The 24647-nt window shown below is 48.3% G+C and overlaps 1 protein-coding gene across 6 annotated transcripts; it reads left to right on the top strand.

Moving 5' to 3' along the window:
- The first annotated feature begins 318 nt into the window (after positions 1 to 318).
- SLC43A1 (solute carrier family 43 member 1) lies at positions 319 to 24077 on the top strand. 6 transcript variants are annotated; one of them, XM_051966417.1, is made up of 15 exons: positions 319 to 764; positions 2261 to 2427; positions 8047 to 8295; positions 11159 to 11214; positions 11453 to 11529; positions 14721 to 14813; positions 15238 to 15371; positions 17008 to 17186; positions 18046 to 18192; positions 18327 to 18362; positions 19009 to 19147; positions 19670 to 19811; positions 21566 to 21639; positions 22727 to 22850; positions 23355 to 24077. In XM_051966417.1, the coding sequence occupies exons 2-15, from the start codon at positions 2309 to 2311 to the stop codon at positions 23493 to 23495; spliced, it is 1710 nt and encodes a 569-aa protein (XP_051822377.1). In that variant the 5' UTR covers positions 319 to 764; positions 2261 to 2308; the 3' UTR covers positions 23496 to 24077. The 6 variants fall into 6 exon arrangements, with proteins under 6 accessions (XP_051822377.1, XP_051822379.1, XP_051822378.1 ...); XM_051966419.1 differs by having other exon boundaries at positions 321 to 764; positions 8109 to 8295; XM_051966418.1 differs by lacking the exon at positions 319 to 764 and adding an exon at positions 1092 to 1458.
- Positions 24078 to 24647: the final 570 nt, after the last annotated feature.

The raw sequence follows: 24647 nt of genomic DNA, 5'->3' as shown, positions 1-24647 counted from the left end.
TCATTCATTCCCGAGTTGAGATAAGAGAAAAGGGCTGTTTGCCTTCCACAAGAAACCCTAAACCCTAAGCACCTAGCCGTGGCAGGCGCCCTGAGATCCTTCCAATATTAATTATATTGCAGTTTAAGGGGTGATGGGAAGAGAAGAGATTCAGGAACTGAAAATGATGTTTCCTTAGTTCATGGAAGTAGAAAAGCCTTAATCAGCTGAGTGCCTTCATGGGCTCGCCAACAGTTCCTGCAGGACCTTCCCCATGTGAGGTCATTTTATTTTGCAAACGGGTGGAGCGGCCTGTTGACCGCTCCAATCTTGGGGGCCTAGATTGAAACTCCTTTCTGGGGTGTGCTCTGGGTGAACGATTTGGAACTACAGAGATCACGTGTCGGTGAAAGTGAACTAAGGGCGGAGAAGCCTCTGAATAATGAGCTCCTGGCCTCTGGGGCAGGCTGGGAGGGGTGTGTGTACCCACTAGCAATTCTCTGAGGTCCGATTGGTCAAATGGGGAGGATTGGGGCCGGTCCGGCTCCCTGACATCATTGTCAGAGGTGGGCTTAGCGCTCCCCGTCCGCGTGCTGCCTACTTCTCAGCCCGGCGTGGACGGGATCTTGGGGTCCCTTTAAAGGTGGGAAGGGGAGCTGCTCGGCCGGACTCTCTCACTGAGGGAGGGACAGCCCGGCTGGGGAACTGAGGCAGAGCGCAGGCAGAGTGACAGGGGGCGTTGCAGGCGAGCCCCCAACGGTGAGACGGCGCGAGTGAAAGCCGAGGTGAGTGCGGGGAGTCGGGGTGGGCTACGGGCTGGCAGACGGGGCTGCCAGGGCCGGCTGCGCTGGGTTCTATCCCCGCCCACCCGGCTCTCTGACCGGGGGCTGCAGGAGCAGCCCGCCTCCTCTCTCTGCCCCCGGGATCGCTCTCCTCCGCGCTTTGTCCAGCCTCGCAGCAGAAAGTCCGGAGATCTGGATTCGAATCCCATTTCGTCTGCCGGCTCAGCGCGGTGGAGGACTTGGGGCAACCCCCGGCCCTCTCTGGGTCTGGTTGCCCGCCGTGACAGGAAAGCGGGGAGCTCGGGGTGGGGGTGGGGGCGCCTTGGAAGGTCACTTCCAGCCTGAAGTGCCACTGCCTCCTTGCTCCGGTCTTTCCACCCTCCTGCTCTCTAGCCCTCGCTGGGCTGCCCTCCCCGGCCCGTCCCGAACCAGCCTCCGGCTGCCCCCCGTCCCCGCCCCCGCGCCGCCCCACAATGTCCCGTCCCTCCGCCCCGCACTGCTGACCCAGGCTCGGGGAGCCCTCCTCTGCTCGATTTCTCTGCCTTGCACACACACACGCGCGCGCACACGCGCACCACACTCGCTTTATCTGCGCCTCTCACTAGTCCCGACACCCTTATAAAGTCAGCGGCTGACAGACTTCCTGCCCCAGCCCCAAACCCCCTCTCCGGCCCGGCCGAGTCGGATAGCACACCAGGCAGGTCGGGGTGAGGGGGGTGGGGGAGGGGGAGGAGAACTGGAGTGGGGGGAGGAGGAGAAGCCAACTTGGGTCTTCATCCACGTGGCAACTGCAGGCTTAGCCAGGGGAAACTTAACTGTTGGGACCCGGGTCTGAGGGGCAGCGAAGAAGAGCTTCAGGGTGGAGTGGGGGCTGCGGGGGGCAGGAAGGCGCTGGCAGGAGGGGGAGGGGGGGCACTGGGTGGGGAGAGCCGACCTGGACAGGAGGGAACACACTTGGAGGAAGGTGCTGCAGCCTAGGGACAACAGGAAGAGGGGGCCGGGACCCTCCCAGACTTCCCTTTCCTTTTTGTATTTGCCTTTTAGGGGTGCTTCTGGGGGAGGGAGTGGAAAGGCAGGGACATGAAAGGCCCAGCCCTCTCTCTGTCCCCTGTTGACCCTTATGGACTGTTCACCCACGAGGAGGGCCTCCGGTTTTCAAGAAGTTGGGGGGACTGCACCATTCTTACGGGGAGGAGGGTGGCACGTTTCCAGGGTCCTGGGAAGACCCCCATCATTCCTGGGGGGAAGGAGATGGCAGAGTGCCAGAAACAGACACACAGGGCTGCCTTTATCTCGGAAGGAGTCCCGGAGAGGTCCCTGCGCAGCCCTGTTCTGGCATCGGCCCTGTCTGGGAGTCCCAGGCTCCTGAGAGCGGGGTAAAGGCTCGATTTCATTATCAGAAAGAAGCAGGCAGGATTAGCCGGCCAGGCTGCTATGATCCGGGGACACTCCCAGGCCGCCCTCCGAGGCCCCGCACTCACTGCCCTGTTCCTTGGCAGCCTAGAAGCCAGCATGGCTCCGACGCTAGCCCAGGCCTACCAGCGGCGATGGTGGATGGCCTGCACGGCCTTGGTGGAGAACCTGTTCTTCTCCGCCGTCCTTTTTGGCTGGGGCTCCCTGCTCATCATGCTGCAGAAGGAAGGCTTCTACTCCCAACTTTGTCCAGGTGAGTGGGAGAATCACGGCTGGTGGGTCTCGGCTCTTACCGCGGTGACTTCCTGTACCTGGAAGAGAAGGATAAAGGTATGGCGGAAGGATGGTTGGATTTGGAGTCAAGGGTCCTGGGTTCCAGTCCCGACTCCTACTTATTTCCTTATTGTGTAACTTGGACGAGTCTTTTAGCTTCTAAAGTTCTTTTCCCCTGGCAAGCTCTAAACCTCTGATCTCCTTTAATGTTCATAAGATGACGTTTCCTAGGAGCCGAGGGCAGGGAGGCTGAAGGAAGATGATAGAGAGAAGGAACACCATGGAGTGAGAAAGTACTGGCCTTGGAATCCTGATGAGCAATTTAGCAAATGTGTGACCCTGAGCAGGTCACTTAACCTCTCGGGGTCCAGTTCCCTCTTGGGTAACCTTGAGGAGGTTGGACTTTATGAATCTTAAAGTCTCTTTTGATTCTAAATCCATGATCCAATGAGGGGATCAGGAAGGAAGGGGTTAGAATGGTCAGAGGTCTGGAAGCTCTAGTGCTATTCTGGGCTTTGCTGGTGTTATTTATCCAATGAACAGTAAAGAAAGTAAAGTGTCACAGTGGATAGAGTGGCCATCTGTGGAGTCGGAAGGACCCGAGTTCAAATCTGGCCTCAGACACTTAGTAACTGCACAATCCTGGGCCAGTCACTTAATTCTGTGTGCCTCAGTTTCCTCATCTGTCAGATTTACGGGAAAAAACGACAAATTGCTCTATCATCTAACCCCACACGTGGGCGAAAAGACTGAGACATTCGTAGAATCGGCTAAACAATAACAATATCCTACTAGCATACCCTTATGAGAGTGTTGTGAGTGCTTTTGAAAAGCTTGATTCCAATATTAAGCCACCAGAAATAATCCCTCTTAGAGAAATAGGTTTTTATGTTTCTACAAGATATATTCAAAACAAAACAAGACAAAACAAGACAGCCTCATTCCTCTTCCCACCCCCGCTCTCCAACTACCACCTTTCACTTTCTAGCTCTGTGACCTTGTCCAAGTGACTTTTAGCTTTCTGAGATACCACGGCCTCATGAAAAATGCAGCTAATAATACCGTGCTAGCAACCTCTTCCAATGCTTGAGTGGAGAAGGATTTCCGAAATATCAATTGTTATTCTCTGTGTCTTTTGGATTCGGCGCCCAAATATAAGCTCCGAGGGCCTCCCTGTTGTAGCTTCAGAAACCGGGGAAAGGCTCAGCATAGACACTCGCTGTATTTCAGTCGAGAAGCTCAGTTAGGGACTGTGAATTCCCACACTTGTTAGCATAGGGAATTGTGGGACATCCGTCTTTTCAGATGGACTCAGAGGACAAGGACTGGGCTAGGCGCTAGCTGGGAGAGGGACCCGATACCTGATGTTCTAATCTATACTCTAATAATTCTAGGAAGGAGCAGTGAATCTTCCGTGAGGGAGGAATTGTGTATAGGGGCAGCTGTGTTTGGGAAATCAAGATGGACCAGCTCGGCTTGTTGGGACTGGCCCAGCCATCTCCTTCTCCTTTGCTCCTTCCCAGGCTGGGACCACTCCCCGAGATACAGGAAAATGGGCTTGATAGCAGCAAACCTTGGTTCCCTTTCTCACTGGAAAATTTACAAACGATGTGATCCAGAATAGGTTGCTTTCCCTCTCTGGATCTCAGCTGCTGATCGATTGGATGATGGCGTTATACTAGGTGATCTCCAAAGTCCCATTCTCTCTAACAGTCTTTGTTCTAAAGGTCCTTTAAATTCTAAATCCTATGTTCATTTCCACACGCACCTTTTAGCCAGCTCTTCAGTGATACAGTCTATAGGTTCTACACAGCCCTAGGTTTAGATCTGGAAGGAAAGGACCTTAGAGACCATCTAGTTCACATATGAGGAAACTGAGATCAAGAGTCTTTAATAGGCTTGCCCTGGATCATGTAAGCAATAATCATTTGAGGTGAGATTTTGTTATGGGCCAGAACTCTGAACTTGAAACAGGATTGTTACAAGGTACTAAATGGAACTGAGGAGACAATGGTTAAATCTAGCTTAGTATTGATTTATTCCTACAACAAATAATGATTTCCTAGTGATAGAATGACCGGTTTATACTCGTTGTAGAGCATATAAACTGGGAGCCTTAGCCAGGATTAATTCGGGGGAGATTGGGAAGCCAGAGAAGAAAGGTGGGAGCTCAAGCTCTCAGAACCAAGGAGAGAGATAGGTCTTTAGGAAAGCTAACTGGGTCCCAGGAAAGGAGACAAGACTTTGAAAGAGATAATAAAGGATTTGGACTTAAAGCCCTGGCTACTCGTGTGGTGATTACTCTGACTGAAAGGAAGGCTGCCCTCAAAGACCCCCAAGAAACCGAACCAGAGAACATTACAGGATTTGAATCCAGATCCTCTGAGACAAGTCATATTACTTTATACCCTACCTCTTCAGTCCAGGTCCGCTATTACAGGGACTCTGTCTCTTGTACGTTGGGAAAAAAAAAAAAAAATATCTCCCTCTTCTCCCTCTGTCTCACCCCTGGAGAGAGGTATGTGTGTGAGAGAGAGATAATCTTAATCTTCCTCTTCTAAAACCTCAACAGTTCCCACCCCGCGCTGGGGGGTCTGATCTTGTTGCCCAACCACTTACTGGGGTTACACAAGGAAAGAGCAGGTGGAGAAGGGGTGGAGACTCTGACTCCTGGCATGAATTGCAGGGTGATAGGGGGAGAAGGAGGGATCGAGATTAACACTGGCTGCCTGCCTGCAGTGTTATTGCCAACTAGGGCCAGTGAAAGAGGGCAGATTGGGAAGGGAGAGGTTAGGTCTGGATGGCAGAGATAGGGGCCTAGGAAAAAATTAGGGTGACTGAGTTTCTGGGTGTTTGTGTTGTGGGTGTTTGTCTGTTAGGGAGAAGGTTAGTGGGAGAGTTTAGGAGAAGGAAGGGTCAGGGACCCGTTCCCACATGAAAGCATATTCCCATGTCCTTGGTCCAAAGGGCTCTTCCCACTGATGCCTGATGTTCCCTTGGGCTGTCCAGATTTCAGGCCCTCTGGACCAGCTCTCCTATTGCTTGTCTTCTTCATTCTTAAGACGTTTGAGGATCTCCACAAGTGGGATGGAGGACAGAGCTACGCTGCTATGAGGGGAGGTGATAGGAAAAGCAGCAGGTCTTCTCGGGCCATGGCCTGCTAGTAAGAGTATTCTTCCAGGCATCAAGAGTTGTCACTTTCCAGCTCTCCAACAAATCCCTTGTGTGCCCTCAGGCAAATTCTTTCTCCTCTCCAAATACACTTCTTTACGTGTAAAATGGAGGAGTACCATTTTATCCTAATTCACACCGAGTGAATAAAAGGAGATATGAAAATACTTTGGTTAAAAAGTGGAAAGTAGCACCTGAGAGTCCCAGTCTCTCATTTTACAGATAAGGAAATGAAGACCCTAAAAGGGAAGTGGCTTGTCCAAGATCACAAGACCTTGAGGCGTACGATTCAAACCCAGGTCCTCTGCCTTGGAACCTAGGATTTTCCATTACATCTTACTGTTTCTTCAAATATACCATATGATGTTAGGTATCATTATTAGCTCTTTTTCTTTAAATATATCTATATATCTATATAGATATAATGGCTAGCTGTATGACCCTAGGCAAGTCACTTAACCCCAATTGCCTCATTGTAGATATAGATAGATAGACTGATTGATTGGAGGAAATCTAGTCTTATTGTCTATGACTGGAATATATCCCATGGAGTTTGCTTAGCAGGATCCATGGGTGTTCTCTAATCAGAATTGATGGGGTGATTATATTAGATACATAAATATATTTTTAAAATCCTTATCATCACTTTCCAATGATACCTTCCCCCCAGCTTCCCCATTCGTGTCCTTCTTTGTTATTGTCCCTCCCTTTCTTGGCCATTTTCATTTTGGGGGGGATGGATGTTTTCTTCCTGGTTCAATACCATCACTCCACAACTGGGGTCCAAGGCAGAAGGTGACTCTGTTCTCAGTTTGGGGAAGAATGGATGTCATAAGGTTCAAAATATAATTCGCCATTAAGTTTATGTGTGCCCAGCATAGTACTAGGTGGCAGGACAACATAGAAAAAGTTAGACTAGTGTTCCTTAACCACAGAGCAGCTAGGTGGCACTGTCGTGCATAGAGCACTGAGCCAGGAGTTAGCAAGACTCATTTTCATGAGTTCAAATCCAGCCTCAGAAACTTAGCAACTATGTGACCCTGGACAAGTCACTTAATCTACTTTGTCTCAGTTCCTCGTCTATAAAATAAGCTGGAAGGGCAGCTAGATAGCGCATGAAAGGCCAGACCCAATTATAATGACTCAGCAACAACAAAATGAGCTGGAGAAGGAAATGGCAAACCACTCCAGTATCTTTGCCAAGAAAACCCCAAATGGGGTCACGAAGAGTCGAACGTGACTAAAAAATGACTAAACAACAAACTTGACCTCAGCAGGCAAAAGTTGAAGAACAGTGAGCGGAAGGCCAAAGCTACAGATTTCAGCTTGATGGATGAAAGGTAAAAACAGCCAAGAAATTAGAACTGGCCCAAAGTAGAATGGTTTCCCCCGGAAGTCCCCCTTCACTAGAGTTCTTTAGTCTCAGGCTCGTTGAAGCAGGGCTCTCTTCTTCCTGTGGGTCTCGTGGGAATTGTGCTTAGTGTGTTCTGAAGTTCCTTTTCAGCTCAAGATTCTGAAGTTCTGAGCTTAGAGTCTAGGGGAGCGGGGAAGATAAGGCTGGTAGCCACTCAAAGGAAAAAAAAATACTTGAGGACATTTATAAGGCAATGGTGTAGGTGTACCTGTGTAAGTGTGAGAGTGTGTGTGTGTGTGTGTCTGAGTGAGGGCTCACCAGGTACATGTGGTGCCTAAATATGCAATATTTGTGCCAGTTGGCTCTGGCAGCAAGTTACCTGGCTGGGAGATAGGAGATTTAGGTCAAAATCCCTGCTCTTTTTGAACCTTACATTGCTGTTATTCAGTCATGTCCGACTCTCTGTGATTCCCCTCCCCCCCCTTTTTTTTTTGGCTAAGATACTGCAGTGGTTTCCTATTTCTTTCTCTAGCTCATTTTTACAGATGAGGAAACTGAGGCAAACAGAATTAAGTGACTTGTCCAGGATCACACAGCTAGGAAGTGGCTGAAGGTAGATTTGAATTCAGAAAAATGAGTCTTCCTGACTCCAAGGCCTGGCATTCTATCCACTTTGATAGCTAGGGTGGGTGGAGGCTGGGAGATCAGATTTGAGTGTTCTCTTTGGTTGCAGTTACCATGGAGAGAAAGTGATCCTTAATCTGTGTCCCTTTGGGGTGGGGTAGCAGAGTGGAAGGGGGAGATATGGAAGTGTCTAAATTAGAGTCATAAGGACCTACTAATAAACCAAAGGACAGACATTGAAGTTAATGCTGAAAAATCTACCTGTTGTTCGAATAGGAGAATACTCATATCTGCTGGTCAGAGCATCTTCTGTCCTGGAGCAATGGCAAGCCAAACTGACATTAGAGAAAAGGAAATCTACTTGTCTTGTTCTTCCCTATTCTGTATACACAGAGAACGTCAGCTTTGGGGGTTCAGGGACTCTTTTCCTTTTTGTCTTTGCTCCCTCAGTGCCAAACATTGCTTGTCAGTGTTTCTTGAAGTCTTTGAATGGCTCTTCTTGTCCTTCCCAGAGAAGAACAGCACCAACAGTAGTGAGCTCCAGCTTCTGACTGAGCTGGAGTGGCCCACCTGTGAAAAGCAGGAGGAAATGTTGAACTTGGGCTTCACCATCGGCTCCTTTGTTCTGAGTGCTACCACCCTGCCCCTGGGCATCCTCATGGACCGTTTCGGGCCCCGCCCCCTTCGCCTGGTTGGCAGGTAAAGAAAGGGAAAGGGAAGCACAGTTGGAGGGGGGAGGGAGGGGAGGCTGGGAACAGAAAAGACAATGAGCCTTGACTTGAGCTTTTGCTCCCAAGACTTGGATTTGAGCCTTTTCTCAGTTATAAGGTGTGTGACAGTGAACAAATCACTCACTCTAGGACCACTGTATAGGACCATTTTTTCCTTTAGAATTCAGTTAACTCAGCTGCAAAATGAGGTTAGAAAAACCCATGTCTAACGTATGGATTTCAGATTTAGATAGAGCAATAGTGTGTGAGTTGAAGACCGTGTATTAACAGAAGGCTGGCTACCAGATGATTCCATTCAATCCAGCAAATATTCATCAGTCTGTTATTGTCCTTAAGGATGTTATCACTTCCTAGGTAGGATGACGCTTATATATAGATAGTCCATAAGTTGGAAAATGCATAAAGGCAAAGGAAAAGTCGAAGAGAATTGTCAGATTGACACAAACAGGGAGGGAGCGATGAATTTTTGGCTGCTGCAATTCTGAAGGCATAAAAGAGTTCTAGCTGCAACAGGGACTCCTGTTGAAATCAGTCATTTTTTTTTAAATTTCGTTTGAATTTTCGTTAAATGAACAATTAAAGATTTACCAAGCCCTACTCTGTGGAAGACCCTATTCTAGTTGCTAGAGAGGTAAAAAAGCTGGGGAAGCTTCTTAATCTCAAATTGCCTACAATTTAATAGGAGAAATACATGTTATAAATGCAATCTGAGGAAGGGAGTTAGGTGAAGTGGATAGTGTTGGACCTGGAGACAGGTTTGAATCCTCTCTCAGTTATTTACAAGCTGGGTAACTCTACGCAAGTGACATAACCTTTGTATAAAATTGAGATAATAAAATCACAGGGTTTTTGTGAGGATCAAGTGAGATAATATTGTAAAATACATTGTAAAGCTTAAAGAGATACATAAATACTATCCAATGATATGATAAGGAGGAGGAGAATATTATATACATATATATATATAATATATAATACATTGTAAAACTTAAAGAGATACATAAATGCTATCTAATGAAGAGGATGAGAATATTAGTGATACATAATATATATAAAATACATTGTAAAACGTAAAGAGCTACATAAATGCTATCTAATGAGGAGGAGGAAGAGGATAATGAAAATGACTACAATGATGATAAATGTTCCATTGGAAGAGGGAGAGAACCCTTCCAATCTAACCTTAGAGAGGCAGTATGGCACAGTGGATAAGTAAGTTTGAATCTGGTCTCAGATATTTGTGTGACCTTGTCACTTAACCCTGTTTACCTCAGTTTCCTCATTTATAAAATGAGCTGGAGAAGGAAACAGCAAGTCATTCCAGATCTTTGCTAGGAAAACTCCAAATGGAGTCGCGAAGAAGTGAACACGACTGGACAACAACAGGCAGAAGACTAGATTCAAGTTCTGATTGTATCATTTACTACCTGCTTAATGACTAAATAAGTCAATATAGCCTCCTGGGGTCTCAGTCTCTCATCTGGTAACTGAAGGGGTTGGACCAGATTTCTGTAGCTCTCAGTTTCTTCATTTGTAAAATGGGAGGAAAGTTGGTCTGGATGATCCCTTCCAACTCTAAAAAGTGTGATCAAGTCATTGATGAACAAGCATTTATTATGCATTGTAAGGCACCATGCTTGCTACTGGAGATACTAAGACAAAAAAGAAATGCTCCCTGCCTCCATAGAGCTTAAGTTGTACTGATGGGAAGGAAAAAAAAAATCAACACCACAGATAAGTCTACCCAAAGTGATTTCAGAGGAGAGCATTAGCAATTGGGTGAAGGGGAATCAGGAGACAGCATCTGAGCTCAACCTTAAAGAGAACGGGGATTCCTAAGAAAAAGAAATAAGGAGAGAAAGCATTTCAGATATTGGGGAGAGTTTCTACCAAGTCACACAGTGGGATATGGAATTCCATGTATAGGGAAGAACAAACAGATCAGCTGCAATGTAGAGTTCCTGAGGGAAATGTACAGTAAGGTGATCTGTAATCAGATGGGCTTTAAATGCCAAATAGAGAAGGTTGTATTTTATCCTAGGAGTAAAAGGAGGACACTGGAGGTTCCTAAATGGGAGGAAGGAAATGACATGGTCAGACCTTTAGGAAAATCACTTGGACAGATGAAGGATGAATAAAGATGAAGCTTGATTTTGGTAGATGGGAACAATTAGAAAATTAATTCTTTCTAATGTCACAGGGAGAAGTAATGAGAACTTTAGGGACTCAACTTCATGTAAGTAACATGTGAGAGAGATGTGAAGGTAGACTCCACTAGATTTGGCGACTGATTGGCTGTGTGATGTGATGGAGGGCTGAAGAAGAGGCTATGAAGTGTTCAAGGTTTTCGAGGAATGTTATACTCAACAGAAATACACAAAATAAAAAACTGCTTGGGGGGTGAGGGGTGAAGAACTCCTTGTTGTTGTGATTGTTTTTAAGGGATGGGAATGGACTATTCTCTTGGGAACTTTTCTTTGAAAACAAGCCATTTTATTGATAGTATTTGTCTTGACATCATTTGCATTTCTAAATATTCTGTCCCATCCACTTCCATCCAGAGAACCATCCCTTGTAAGGATAAAAAAGGAAGAAGAGAAAATAGATAACTAATTGTTTTGGATAGCTAATGATGGGGATAACCAGTAAGTAGGTGGAAATGGGGAACTAGATGAGAAGGACTATGGGTCTAGCTTGATCAGCTAAAGTGACAGAGCTGTATTGAGGAAAGCTTTTTACAAACGGTAAAGCGTAATAGAAGGATGAGGTTATCATCGGTCCAGGATTATTATCCTTTTCCACCATCTCTTATCATCCCGTGATCTCCACAGCTCCAGTTTCGCAGCTTCCTGTGCGCTGATGGCTCTGGCCGCTCAGAATCGCTTAGGTGAGAGACAGCGCCCTGTGGTCTGTTCCCTCCATCTTCCCTCTCTATTCCCCGGGTCACAGTCCCACTCTCTCCCTTGCTGCAGCACCCACCACCTGGGACCCCACTATTGCAGATTTCTGGAGGGAAAGAAGCCTAGGGCTGCCAGGGGTGGGATGGGAAGCGCCACTTGTCCCTCCCCCTCCACGTGCTGCTCAGACTTCGCTCTCACACCGGGCTCTCTATATCCGGCCTCTAGTTTTGTCCCCACTCATCTTTCTGGCCTTGTCTCTGAATGGCTTCGGTGGCATCTGTCTGACCTTCACTTCGCTCACTGTGAGTTCTGGGCCCTTGCCGGGAGCTGCCTGGTGGTGGTGGGGTATGGCCTAGAAGGGGAGCCCAGGGGCAGAAGGTAGCTGCACCCAGGAATGGCGGTGGCTGGGGGCTTCGTGTATGTATGTGAGCGTGAGCATGTGTGCATGGGGGGATCATAGGAGTGGTGCCGGTTGTGGGCTGCATGGGGGCGTGTATGTGTGTGTGTAGGAGAAATGGTGCGTGTGGGCTGCATGTGTGTATGTGTGTGAGCATGTGTGTATGTGTATGTGTACATGGTGGGAGGAGTGATGGTGCATGTGGGCTGCATTTGTGTGCGTGTGTGTATGTGTGTACATGGTGGGAGGAGTAGTGCTGCTTGTGGGCTGCAGGCGTGTGTGAGCATGTGTGTATGTGTGTACATGTGAGTACATGGTGGGAGGAGTGGTGCTGCTTGTGGCGTGTGTGTGCGCGTGTGTGCACGGGTGTGCACGGTGAGGGACGGGAGGAGTGGTGGAAGCAGGCTGTTGTATGTGCGTGTGTGGGCACGTGTGTGTGCACGGTGGGGACGGGAGGAGTGGTGGTGGTCCTGCGCGTCGGGTTGGGAGAGGTGTGCCTGCGCTCAGCCAAGGCCATGTTTATCTGTGGCTTTGACTCATCCGGGTGCTTTGGGCTGACTTTCCCCCGCCCCGAGGGGTAGCATTTCACTCCTGCCCCGGGACATTGCACAATTCTAGGGAATGAGAACTGCCGCCTGCCTCCTGCTCCCTCGGCGCGGGGGGCATGAAGCCAAGGGCACCCGGATTAGCCTTCGTGGGCCTTCGTCTTCGTCCCTTCTTAGCTCCAGGGACAAGAGTGGGTGCTTTTCTTTTCCTTCTTCCCACTTTTCTTCCTTCCCTTTTTCTTTTCTTTTTCACCCTCCTCCCCTATTTCCTTTCTCCCTCCTTCTCTCTCTCTCCCCCTCCCCCCCTTATTGCTCTCTGGCTCCTTCCTCTTCCAGTCCACATCCTTTCCCCTCCCCCTTTCTCTCTTCAATCCCGGCTCCTTCCCCCAGGTCTCGACTCTAGGGGTCTAGCGCAATCCCGGTATCCTCCCCTGGGGCAGGAGGAGGAGGCCCCCTCTCCCAGGCCAGGAAACTGCCTGATAACTGGCTCCAACATCAGGCCCCCTCGGGCACACCCCCACTTCCCACCCCCCGCGGGGAGTCGCTGACCAATGGAGGGCCTGGACCGCCCGCCCCACCCCTCCAGGGCCCCGCCCCCGTCTCCCCTCCCACCTCCACCACTCCTCCCAGTCTCTCCCTTGCACCGGCAGCGGTTTCGGGCTGTGTTGGGACAGCTTGTGCCTCCCGACCCACTGTTTGCTAAAGCCCAGTTAGCCGACTGGAAGTTAGAGCTGGCTCTCCCTCCCCCTCCTGGGGAAACCGTGAGCTGGCCGTCCCCTCCCGCTGGGGGAGAGGAGTCCTGCCTGCAAAGAGCCTCCTTTTGGGGACCTTGGCACCCTTCTTTGATTCCCTTGGCAGCTGGCCTCTCAGATACAGGAAACCAGGGAAACATCTGCCCCAGTGTGGGTGGCCAGCTTACCGCCATTTCCTTTCTCAAGACCCTGGACCACCTTTTCCCCTTTTCTAGGAAAGGCCCTCAGGGCCTGAGATCTGGGGGCAGAAGGGGAGGGAGAACAGGTTGAAAGGACACCATGACTTTGCTCTCCCCTTCCTCCAGGGCCTGGCTGCACCGGGCTTGAGCAAAACATGCCATTAATTATTTCTTTGGTGGCCAATCTGCTCTAAGGTGCTTCTCCCATTCGTTGCCTCTTGGTGGCTCGGAGGTGACCCTGAGTCCTTGTAGATTGTACCCCCCTCCCCCACACACACAAGGTGCAAGCTGACAAGGGAGAGGAAAGGTGGTGCGATCTGCACAAGTAGAGGGAGTATCATCACAAGTCCCTAAAAACTCTGCTTAAATTTCCAGAGGAGCGCCTCCATCAGAGTCCTAGCCTCCTTCGCTGGCACTGTTAGGGGACCCAATCCCTAAGGTTAGAACTCGGAGCCATGTGGCTAGAAGTGTCTAAGCGGCAGGTTTAAACTCCCTGTCAGGACAGGCTTCCTAATAAACAGAGCTATTAAAAAAATGCTCTCTCTGGAGCTCACACTAAGTGCCCCCCAGTAGAGAAGACTATCATTCAAGTATGGGTTGTTCCCTGTGGTCTCTCAGGCCCCTTCCATCTTTGAGACTGAGATTCTGTGAGTTTTTCACCTTTTTTCCTAAACTTATGAAGATCACTCCTTCCTTCTTCATTATAGAATAAACTTGTTTTTAATAATATCATTGATGCTACGTTATTTACATTTAGATTCATGGCTCCCTGAGAAGGTTTGGGAAATGACCTAAACTCCTTAGCATTTAGGGGAGTTGGCTCACCTTTCTCGCCACGATATTGGGCAGGATCCCCGTTCCTGATCATGTGTACATTCTTGTTAGTCCGGTCATCCTGACCTGGGCCGGACTGGCAGAGTCCACCATCTGAGACCAGCAGCACCTCCCTGTTCTTCCCCCTCTGTCTCCTAAGGCTACGATTCTATAAATTCCCCTTCTTGCCATCCCGTCTCTCCTGGGCCCTTCCACTGTTCCTTCTGTCAAGTTTGTGCAGGTTTGGCAGGTGGGAGACTTCCCCTCCAGGTTGGGCTCCCTGTAGCAGCAGGTGGAATTGCTGGTGTGTGTGTGTGTGTGTGTGTGTGTGTGTGTGTACGCACGCCATGGCGGGTAGGGATGGGAATGGTGTTAAGGCTAGAATCTTGAAATCTGAGTTGAGAAAGACCCTTAAGACTGCTTGGTTCAGCCCAACTTGGAGAGCCTCAAGAATCTCCTCCATAGATCCTTGGAGGTCTTAGGGACAGAGACCAGATAAGGCATCCTTGAGGGGGGCCACGAGAGACAGCACACTGCCCTGAAAAAACTCAGGACTGGGAGTCGGGAGATACATCATTCCAGCTCTGTCATCCCTCTGCCAAGTGTCATTTAGCAAATGATTGTATTTCTGGGAGCCTCGTTTGTTTAATGAAGGAGGCGGACTCGGGGACCTTTCAGGTCCCTTCCATCTTAGAATCCTAGAAGGGTGGGGATTGTCTGGGGTTGCCTCCAGTTCTCCCGATCTGGGATTCTCCAGGTGGAGAGAGCCTCCAACAAGCTGCTTCATCCCTATATTTTCCCCTCCAGCTGCCCAATATGTTTGGAAACCTCCGATCCACCATCATGTCCCTGATGATCGGCTCTTACGCTTCATCTGCCATCACGTTCCCTGCAATCAAGGTAGAGGCGGCCACCTCCAGCAGCTCCGGCAGGGGTGGGGTGGGAGGAACCTGGCTCTGTACTTCCTGCCCTCTGGGAAGAGCTGGGATAGGGGGCTGGTATCTCTGTTTACAGAACTTCTGGAGTTCAAAGGTCGGAGGCCCCCTCCACACACCATCTAGAGAGACTTTGGTTGGATAGGGGGAAAGTATCGAACTGGAAAGCAGGCAGGGTAGGCTAGTGGAAAGAACAGTCAGCTTGATGACCTTGTCATATACTGGCCATGTCGCAGCCATTAGAAGGATTTTTCCTCAGCCATAAAGTCTGCACAGTGTGCTGCAGGGGCTGTGATACCTGCACTGGAGTGTTCCTTGGTGGAGAGGAAAGCGTGTTCTAAATGTCCCAGGTCTCTAACTCCTTGGTTGTTCTTTCTTCCATGTTGCAGCTGATCTATGATGCCGGCGTGTCCTTCGTAGTCATCATGTTCACCTGGTCTGCCCTGGCCTGTCTTATTTTCATCAATTGTATCCTCAACTGGCCCAGTGAAACCTTCCCTGCTCCAGAGGAGGCCAGTTACATGTAAGTGTGTGTGTGTGTGTGTGTGTGTGCGTGTGTGTGTGTTTACAGATGGACAGAGAAGGACTCTCCCCTCTCACTGTCCTGGACAGGGCCATTGGGTTGGGAAACAGTGGTTAGCACTGGATTCCCACCAGGATGGAAAGACCGTTTCTGCCCCTTGTTGACTGGGGGACTCTCGACAAGTCGTCTTCTCTTTCTGAACCCCAGCGTTGGGCTAGATGACGTGAGGGTCCTGTCCAAATAGAAATTTCACGATCCCTATGGAAGGGAAGAGAGCTCTCTTTCTGAAGGGCCCACCAAGCACAAACATAGAAAAACAACTTCAGTTCAATAATGTGCAGAATCCCTGAGGGCCGAGTAAAGAGGCAATAATGGGCTTAGTAGGTCTACAAGCTCAATAGGAGTTATCATGGTTGGCGTAAGCTCTTTGAGGACAAGGACCGTTTTCTTTTTGCCTCCATCTCCATAGTGTCTGTCACAGAACGAGGGTTTAATACATACTTGTTATGTGAATGAATGAATATGGCAGCCTCCCAAAAGCTAATGTGATCTCTGGTTGCATTAGGAAGGGAGAAGTTTCTAGGAATTCGAAGGTGATGTATGACTCCGACCGCCTCTCTGGTCGGACGCCATCAGCATTGTTATGTTTAGTTCTGGGGATCACGTCTTAGGAAAGATGGATCATTGATGAGATGGAAAGCGGTCAGGTGGCCAAGGGCTTAAGTCCATGTCATGTGATGGACAGTTGAAACAATGGGGGGGATAGTTAGACACAAAAGAGAAGACTTAGTCAAAAAAATGATAGCTGAACTTAAGTATTTGAAGGGTGGTAGAAATGGAAAAGGGTAAGTGCAGGGGATACAGCGCCGGGTCTGGAGTCAGCAGGACACGAGTTCAAATTCAGATTCGGAAAGCTGTGTAATCCTTAGCAAGTCACAGAGACAGAGACAGAGGGAGACAGAGATGGAGAGACAGAAACAGAGAAAGGGGAGGAGGAGAGAGACAGAGAGACAGAGAGAGAGAAAATGGAAGAGGGATTGAAAATGTTTCCTTTGCCTTCTAACGCCTCTCCTCTCCTCTTCTTTCTTTCTTCTCTCCTCTCCTCTTCATTTAGAGATATAGAGCTACAATTATTCTTGATTTAAAGAATAAGAACTTCCTAAGCAGTAATATTGTCCCAAACTGAAAGAAGTGACTGTCCAGGGGTAGGGAGATCCAATCCAAGTCCTACCTCTTGACTATGTGATCCTTCACCAATCACTTAAACCTCTTAGGGTCCTGGACAATTCTCTAAAAAGGAGGATAATAAGTTTCAGGGAAGGTGCTCACCTGCACTGGCACAAGGAGGTCAGTGAAATCTTAGTTCTAGTCTCTCCCCCTCATTGCAGAGTGGAATTGGTGGGTTTCTCTTCATTGAAGTTCTTCAAGCAGAGGTTGGATGGCCACTTGTGGAAATGTGCTGCTGGTAGTGTTGTTAGACTTGGGTTTGACCAAATGGTCTCATGGCTGCCCAGTTCCTTGTAACTGTGTGAATCTGTCCTAAGGGATGGTTTCTCAGAGGAGTGATGTTCCAGGTGCCTCAAGCTCGAATCTCCCATGTTTTCTGTTTCCTCCCCTCCCCCCAACCCCAATTCAGGAAAAAGATCAAGGTAAATGGACTGGCCTTGGACCACAAAGTAACTGGCGATCGCTCTTTTGTCCACGTCACTACTACAAGTCAGCAGCTGAACGAGAAGACCCCAAATGTAGAGGAAGAAAGGGAGTTTGATTCGCTCTCTCAAGAGGTGGGAAACACCTTGGCTGCTGTTCCCGAGAGTGAGTATCAGATCCAACCTGGAGGTGCAGGTTACAGGGACCCACGGCTGGCCCAGGATTGTGTATGGATGGTGGGGAGGGGGGTGGGTGGCAGGGGTCTCCCGGACACTGAGACAAGGCCTTTGGGCGTCCTGGGTCTAGCTCTTGGCAGCTGCCACTTTCCCCAGCAGCTGCTTCGCTTCTCAGCCCCCTGCAATCCCAGAACCGCTTGCATCACCGTACTCTGGTCACGGGCTCTGGGAATGGACACTTTAGTCACTAGCTTGATGGGTCCCTCTGCTGGTAGGCACTAGGAGCTGCACTCATTCTATGGTCCTGGTTTCTGGGCTGGAAGGAGATGGGAAAAGGAAAAAATCCAAAATGCAGGAGGAATATTGGAGAGGGGAGAAAACACTTCCGCCCTGGGAGAGGGAAGAGCGAGGGAGGGAGACAGAGAGAGGAGAGACTTCATGGTGGAGTGGACTTGAGGGAAGAACAGGTAGAAATTGCCTCAAAACCAAATTGTCCAAGACCACCGGAGAGGGGATTAGAAGCTTCTGTTCTACTTGTGTATGGGACTTGCTCGGGCTAAGGTAGGAGGCAGGGAGGGAAGAGATGGGAAAATCAGGACTCAAAGGCAGTGTGTGTGTATGTGTGTGTGTGTGTGTGTGTGTGAGAGAGAGAGAGAGAGAGAGAGAGAGAGAGAGAGAGAGAGAGAGAGAGAGAGAGAGAGAGAGAGAGAGAAAGAGAGAGAAAGAAAGAGAAAAAGAGAAAGAGAGAGAGAGAGAGAGAGAGAAAGAGAGACAGAGACAGAGACAGAGACAGAGAGACAGATCCTGTTTTCTGGATTCAGGGAGGAACTTCCCTCTTTTTGTTGCAGAATCTGTCCCCTTTCGGAAAAGCCTCTTTTCCCCCATATTCCTATGGAGTCTTCTTACCATGGGGATGACCCAGCTTCGGGTGATTTTCTACATGGCTGCCATGAACAAGATGCTGGAGTTCTTAATAACTGGTGGCCAGAAACTAGGTAAGGATTTCTTCTGGGAAGGAGAGAGGCTATGGAAGACATGATGGGTGAGGGGAAGAGTATTCTTCAAATGATCTTCTCTCTATGCAACCCCTGTGTTTATGTTTCTCTGTCTTCTTCCCAACTCTCCACAGAAACAGAGAAGGAGATAAGTTATATGAAGGAGCAAGGTATGTGGTCCCATGTCGGGTAAGAGGCCATGGGGGTTTCATGAAGCCACAGACGTTAGAGCTGGAAGAGATCCTTAGACCCTAGAAAGTCAGAGCAAGAAGGGAATCTTCCAACATTCAATATCAGAGCTGGGTGGGACTGTAGAAAGTAAAGGTCAAAAATAAAAAAGAAAGTAAAGGTCAGATATAGAAGGGTCCTTCTCACTCATCTTGGGCAGTTCTTTCACTTTGCAGAAGAGGATGCTGAGCTTGCTCCCTGTTTCAGCTGCATTAACTCTCCCATCCAATCCTAGGGATAATCTTCAAGTCTAAAAAGCCTCTTGATTAGGGGCAACTAGGTGGTTCAGTGGATTGAGCGACAGCCCTGAAGTCAGGAGTTCAAATCTGGTCTCAGACACTTAACACTTTCCCGGCTGTGTGCTTCTGGGCAAGTCACTTAACCCCAATTGCCTCAGGGGAAAAAAAAATCCCTGCATTAAAAAGTACCTTGAGATGTCCTGGAGGATTTGGGCATTTCTGTTAAATCAGAGAATCTGAGATTTCTTGCCCCTTCCCCTGGGGAAGAGCAGACAGCACCTGGGGGTGGGGTGGGTGGGTGGTGCTGCCTTACTCTTACCCACTTCACTTTTCCTCTTGCTGGTACCAGTGGGGTTCTACACCTCCGTCTTTGGGGCCATGCAGCTGCTCTGCCTCCTCACCTGCCCTTTAATTGGCTACATCATGGACTGGCGAATCAAGGAGTGTGTGGATGATCCCAGTGAGACCGGCGCCCCGGAAGAGGCCAGGTGACCCCGAGAGCGCCAATCTTATCTGCAGCTGGGGTAGAATGCGCCTGACTGCAGAACTTCCATGTAGTTTCTTATTCTGCCAGCAAAGAGATTCTATCCTTTATCCCCGGACCACTCTTGCAAAGGACTGGTCAGGCAGAAGGCCCCAAAGGAAAAGCCCCCAGGGCGGAATGGAGCTGGATAGCCCAGCCTTCCCCAGGGCCGATGAAGTCTCTGCTGCCCTTGCTGGCGGCCTTCCATTTTGTGGAGGGCTTCTTGCTTTTTCCCAGCTCCCACTGCTTTCTCTGTGTAGGACCCTCCCATCCGGGGCTCTGCCTTGACAAGGCCTAGGATGGAATAGTGGGGAGCCAGCTCTGGGGTCACATCTGCCCTTAGGCGGGCGGATCAGTGAGAGAGACCCCGATAATCCTTGACTCAGTTATAGAAGCCCAGAGGAGAGGATGGGGCGGCCATTGTTATTACTCTCCAACCCCCAGGCAATGGATCTCCAGAGCCCAGAGTGACTCTTTGACTTGACAGGGATGGTATTGCTAAGAAGGGGACCAGAATTCGGTACAGAAAGATCCAGAAACTCACCAATGCTATCTACGCCTTTCTTTTGACCAACACTCTGCTGGTAGTCTTTGGGATCACCTGCCTCATTCACAGCTTACACCTGCAGGTAACCTCAGCTTCTACCCTTGTCCTGCCCGGTCCATGGGCACATTACCTTTGCTCCCTGTGTTCTACATGAACGCTCTGGGTGGACTCCTTAGGCTTCCTTCTCTAGCAGGCGACCCGGGGGTAAGCAGGTATGGGGGATCCCGAGAAAACCCACAATCGGGGAATCCAGATTTCCTTCTGCTCTTGTGACACAGGGCAAGTCACTTAGGCAGTATAGACCTAAGCATGACAAAGGTGGAAACATGTTCAGAAGAATTGCACGTGTTTAACCTATCAATATAGGATTATTTGCTGTCTAGGAGAGAGGGGAGGTGGGAAGGGAGGGAGAAAAACTTGGAACACAAGGGTTTGCGAGGGTGAATGTTGAGAACTATCTTTGCATGTATTTTGAAAAATAAAAGGCTATTAGAAAAGGGAGAGAGAAGAAAATGATTTAAAAGTCACTGAAAAATATGATAGACTAGATAAAGATAGCATTGAAAGCAACAGTAATAATAACTATAAACACAAACCTCAATGAGGGGATCTAAATTCTATGGGGACCAGATGAAGTGCACAAAAAGGGTGTGTTAGCTCCTGGCTACGCAGGTTTAAAAAAAAAAAAACTGTTTCCAGGACATGCTTTTTTTTTTTTTTTAATATCTAATTTTTATGATCACTTTCTTAAGCTTGACATTCAACAAAACAAATAAATCAAATGCCGATTTGTAATGTTTGCCCATTTCCAAGGTATAAATGCTCACTTTGAAATTTAACAATTGGCTCTGAGATCTAGCACACCCTTGCATGTAAGTCATCTTTATCATTTGTCTGTTACTAGAGTGCACCAAGGATGCTTTCAGCGAGCTTATAGAGAATGTTTCCAAAGGAAGGAAGGAAGGAAGGAAGGAAGGAAGGAAGGAAGGAAGGAAGGAAGGAAGGAAGGAAGGAAGGAAGGAAGGAAGGAAGGAAGGAAAGGAGGAAGGAAGGAAGGAAAGGAGGGAGGAAGAAAGAAAAAGATAACACCTATTTTATACCCCGTGAAATAGTCCATAGAGAATTAAAAGAGTGACCGAAAAATTACTTATCCCAAAACCAATTTTTATGTAACCCCTAGCCAAAAGGGAGAAGAAAAAGTTAATCAGGAAACAAACATTTAAGTGCTCACTAAGATGCCCTCCAGAGCTTACAGATTGGTCCCTCTCCCATTAAAATCCCCTAGTATTTACTTCCTTTAAACTTTGTATTTACTTTCACACGCATATGTTGCTTCCCTTCAGGCCTCCCCCCACTCAAAACTCTCACCATCCTTTAATCAACAGATTTTCCCCTCATCACTTTGGTGGCCACATGGATTAGAGAGGGGGAAAAAACTTGTAGCACGAAGAACAGCAACAAGAATAATAAGAGTTAGCCCTTATGTAGTGCAGCAAGATGTGCACAGCAATTTACATATAGTAACTCATTTAGTTTGCTTAGGAGATCATTTCAAGAGTTCAGGTGGGAGGTGTTGAAGACCGGAACTAGAGTGGTAGCTGTTTCAGTACCATGAGCTTTCAGTCAGTATTGAGTCATTCCAAGACTAGAGGTATCATCCACTTACCCTTCCCAAAGAGATTTCTTTCCATGTCACTTGTCAGTTCCAAGGGGAATGTCTCTTTGGACTTGTTTAGGCCAGGAGCACACGGGCAGAGTCATTGTCCCCCTCAAGTCGGGTTCCTGCGGATCTCAGTTTTAACAAACTCTCTCTTGTTCTCCATTTCTTGTTCACAGCTCTTAACCTTCATTCTACACACAGTGATTCGAGGCTTCTTCCACTCTGCCTGTGGGGGGCTCTATGCTGCTGTGTAAGTCACAGGGATTCATCTCTGGGTTTGGGGGATCTGGATTTGGCTCTTTATCACACTTATGTTGCTAGGCTGCTATTTTCTGCTTCCTGGGTCTCAATTTCCTTATCTGTAAAAAATGAGCTTTCTCAAAATCGAATGTGGATCATCCCATGAGTTGAGTTGTATTCCACTACTCCCTGTTTCCCCTGCAGACAGAATTTTAGCTTAGAACCTCGGAGTTTTGCTGATAATTTAGACCTTTTAATTCAGGGTTCTCAACTTTCAGTGAGTGTCATACTCTGCTTAAACAAACAGTTTAGTGAATCCCTAGGGACCCATTCTCAGAATAATATTTTTAAATGGATAAAAAAAGATATGTAAAATAAAATATATGGGATGATAAAGGAAACTAATTCTACTCAAATACATACAGAAAAAACATTAAAAACCAAGTTCATTGAGTCCCTAGGTTAAGGGCCTACCACCCAGGGCAGGAATGGTTCTCCAGCATTCCTGACTGCTGATCATTTACTCTCTGCTAGTCATGGGAAGCTCACTACTTCTTTTCACAATCCTTGCTCAATAGCTAGAGTTGATACTTAGTTTCTGTGCTAATCCTAAATGCCTGTATCCTGATTGTTCTGTCCTTATGGATCACAGTTCTGCCTTCTGGAAGAACAGTGAACAAAGTCTTTACAAGTTTTTCAGATATCAGAAGACCATTACTCTACCTCTAGTTGCCTTCTCTTCTTCTATTGTTGTTCTATCATTTCAAATTCTTCTTGACTTCATTTAGGGTTTTCTTGAGAAAGATACTGGAGTGGTTTGCTTTCAGATTATTTCACAAATAAGGAAACTGAGGCAAACAAAGCTGAGGTGTCTGTTTCTAGGCCAGCACTCTATCCCCTAAGCCACCTAGCTGTCCTAACTATTCTTCCCTCTTTCAAATGATCATAATTTAGCTGTCACTATTTTGCCATGCTCCTTAATATTGGGGTGTGTGTTGGGGTGGGGTATGGAGGCATGGGAAGGGACAAAGAACTCTGTTGTACAGGAGAAGGGCAAACTTCATGAGTTTGGGGCTTTGGGCCCCTTTAATTGGCAGGTTTCCTTCTAATCACTTTGGGACCCTGACTGGCCTGCAGTCCACCATCAGTGCCATAGTTGCTCTTTTGCAACAGCCTCTTTTCATAGTGGTGGTGGGACCTCTCCATGGAGACTCTTTCTGGGTAAGAGTGGGCATCAGGTCACTGAAGGGAGGTGGGCTGTTGGTGGGAGAGAGGCTACTGTTGGGGGTGGGTGGAATGGAGGACTATTGAGGAACGGGAAAGGTTGAAGAGCTGAAAGAAGGGCTGTGGCTTTGCACCTCTCCTGGCCCTCCTCCCCTTCAAGGACTGAAGAAGAGGTTCAAGTATTGCTGAATTTGTTGATATAGTGAAAAGAGTTCTGGATGTGGCGTTCAAAGATCTGAATTCCATCCCTACTGCTTGCTTTATGTGAGGCATGGGGCAAATCATTTCAGAAGTAAGCCTTTAAGCCTTACTAAGAGTCAACCAGTCCAATCACTCTTTCACTGTATAAATAAAAAACCCCAAAGCTTAGAAATGAACTGTCCAAGATGATGCAAAGGGAGAGTAGCAGAACTGGGTTTTGAACCCAGGACTTCTTCAGTCAAGTCTCATCTCTATCTTACCTCTGTGCCTGATGATTGCTACCTCTTTCCCTTTCCTCAGGTGAATCTGGGTCTGCTCTTCTTCTCCCTATTGGGATATCTGCTACCTTCCTACCTCTTCTTCTATCGAGCAAAGTTACAGAAAAAGTTGTCCTCCTCCAAAGCTCCAGAGTTGTGCAATTTGCAGGAAACAGTTGCCTAGTTGGGGGGGGAAGAGTGCCCCCACTCGGCATACCCAGGGAGAGCAGGAGAAGTCACCCCAGCTTGGAGTGTCTACCTGCAACATATGCACATAGCCACGGGACATGGATTTATAAATACATGAGTTCTATTTTTGTAGGAACTTGCAAAAAGTCAAAACCAAAAAACCCCACAAGAACCCCAACCCCCAAAACAAACCACCCCATAACAACCATCCAAAGAAAAAAGAACACAAAGAAACGCTCCATTGATGAAGACTGGGTATGGGCTCCATTGGCAGATCCAGAGTAGAAAGACTTGCCTTTTTCTCTTGAAAACACAAGACTGCCTAAGGCCAGGACTACCCATTGCTCTTTGTGGGTAGAGGTGCCAGCCTAGTGACAGACATTTCTGGAGAAGACACCCGTGGGGAGCCCTCCCACCCCCCACAGGGACTGTGGGATTGGACCCAGGATGGGTATCTGGGCCAGAGCTAGAAGGGAAGCCTGACTTTGAGGGTGGGAGGGCAGGTTCCCTCCTTGTTGCTATTGCTGTGGCTGCTGCCATGGTAGTTGCCACAGTGGAAATAAAAAGGGAAGCGAGAGATACTTGTGTCTGTGCCTCAGGGCAGAGCTGCTACCTGGGAGCCTCCCACGCACAGCCCTCCCCTCCTTTTTCCCACCACTCTCACTCCCCACCCCCCAAACTCCTTGGCATTAAATGGGACACAATCCCAGCTGAGCCCTGAATTCAGTGTACCAATGCCTCGGGTGCCAGCCTGGGTGCCCCCCCGCCCCTCCCCAGGGCTCTGTCTGGCTCCTCCTCACCTTGTTCTCTCCCCATCACTCACTGTAATAGGGGCAGCTTGGAAAATTGCTCAGATCCTAAGCCTTTCCCTCTCAAGTAGGAAGAAATGCACTCCAGACATGGAAGACTTCCTTGTGCAAAATCATAGAGTTGGGAATATCATAGGGAATAATCACACAAGGGCCAGGTTGAGAGTCATGACCACAGAGTCATGAAAAGGAGTGAAGTATAATAAGAGAAGTGGGTTAGAAATGTCAAGGCTTGAGGTTTGTGTTTTCTCCAGATCCAAGATGGAGCCACTGATGCTTTTTGGTCAGGAGGGAGACATGATCCGATCTGTGGTTTGGGAATATTAATTTGGAAGCTA

Source organism: Antechinus flavipes, chromosome 6 (genome assembly GCF_016432865.1).
Source record: "Antechinus flavipes isolate AdamAnt ecotype Samford, QLD, Australia chromosome 6, AdamAnt_v2, whole genome shotgun sequence".
NCBI classification, from domain to species: domain Eukaryota; kingdom Metazoa; phylum Chordata; class Mammalia; order Dasyuromorphia; family Dasyuridae; genus Antechinus; species Antechinus flavipes.
The sequence above is the reverse complement of the archived record's forward strand: the minus strand, read 5'-3'. Positions and strand labels throughout refer to the sequence as shown.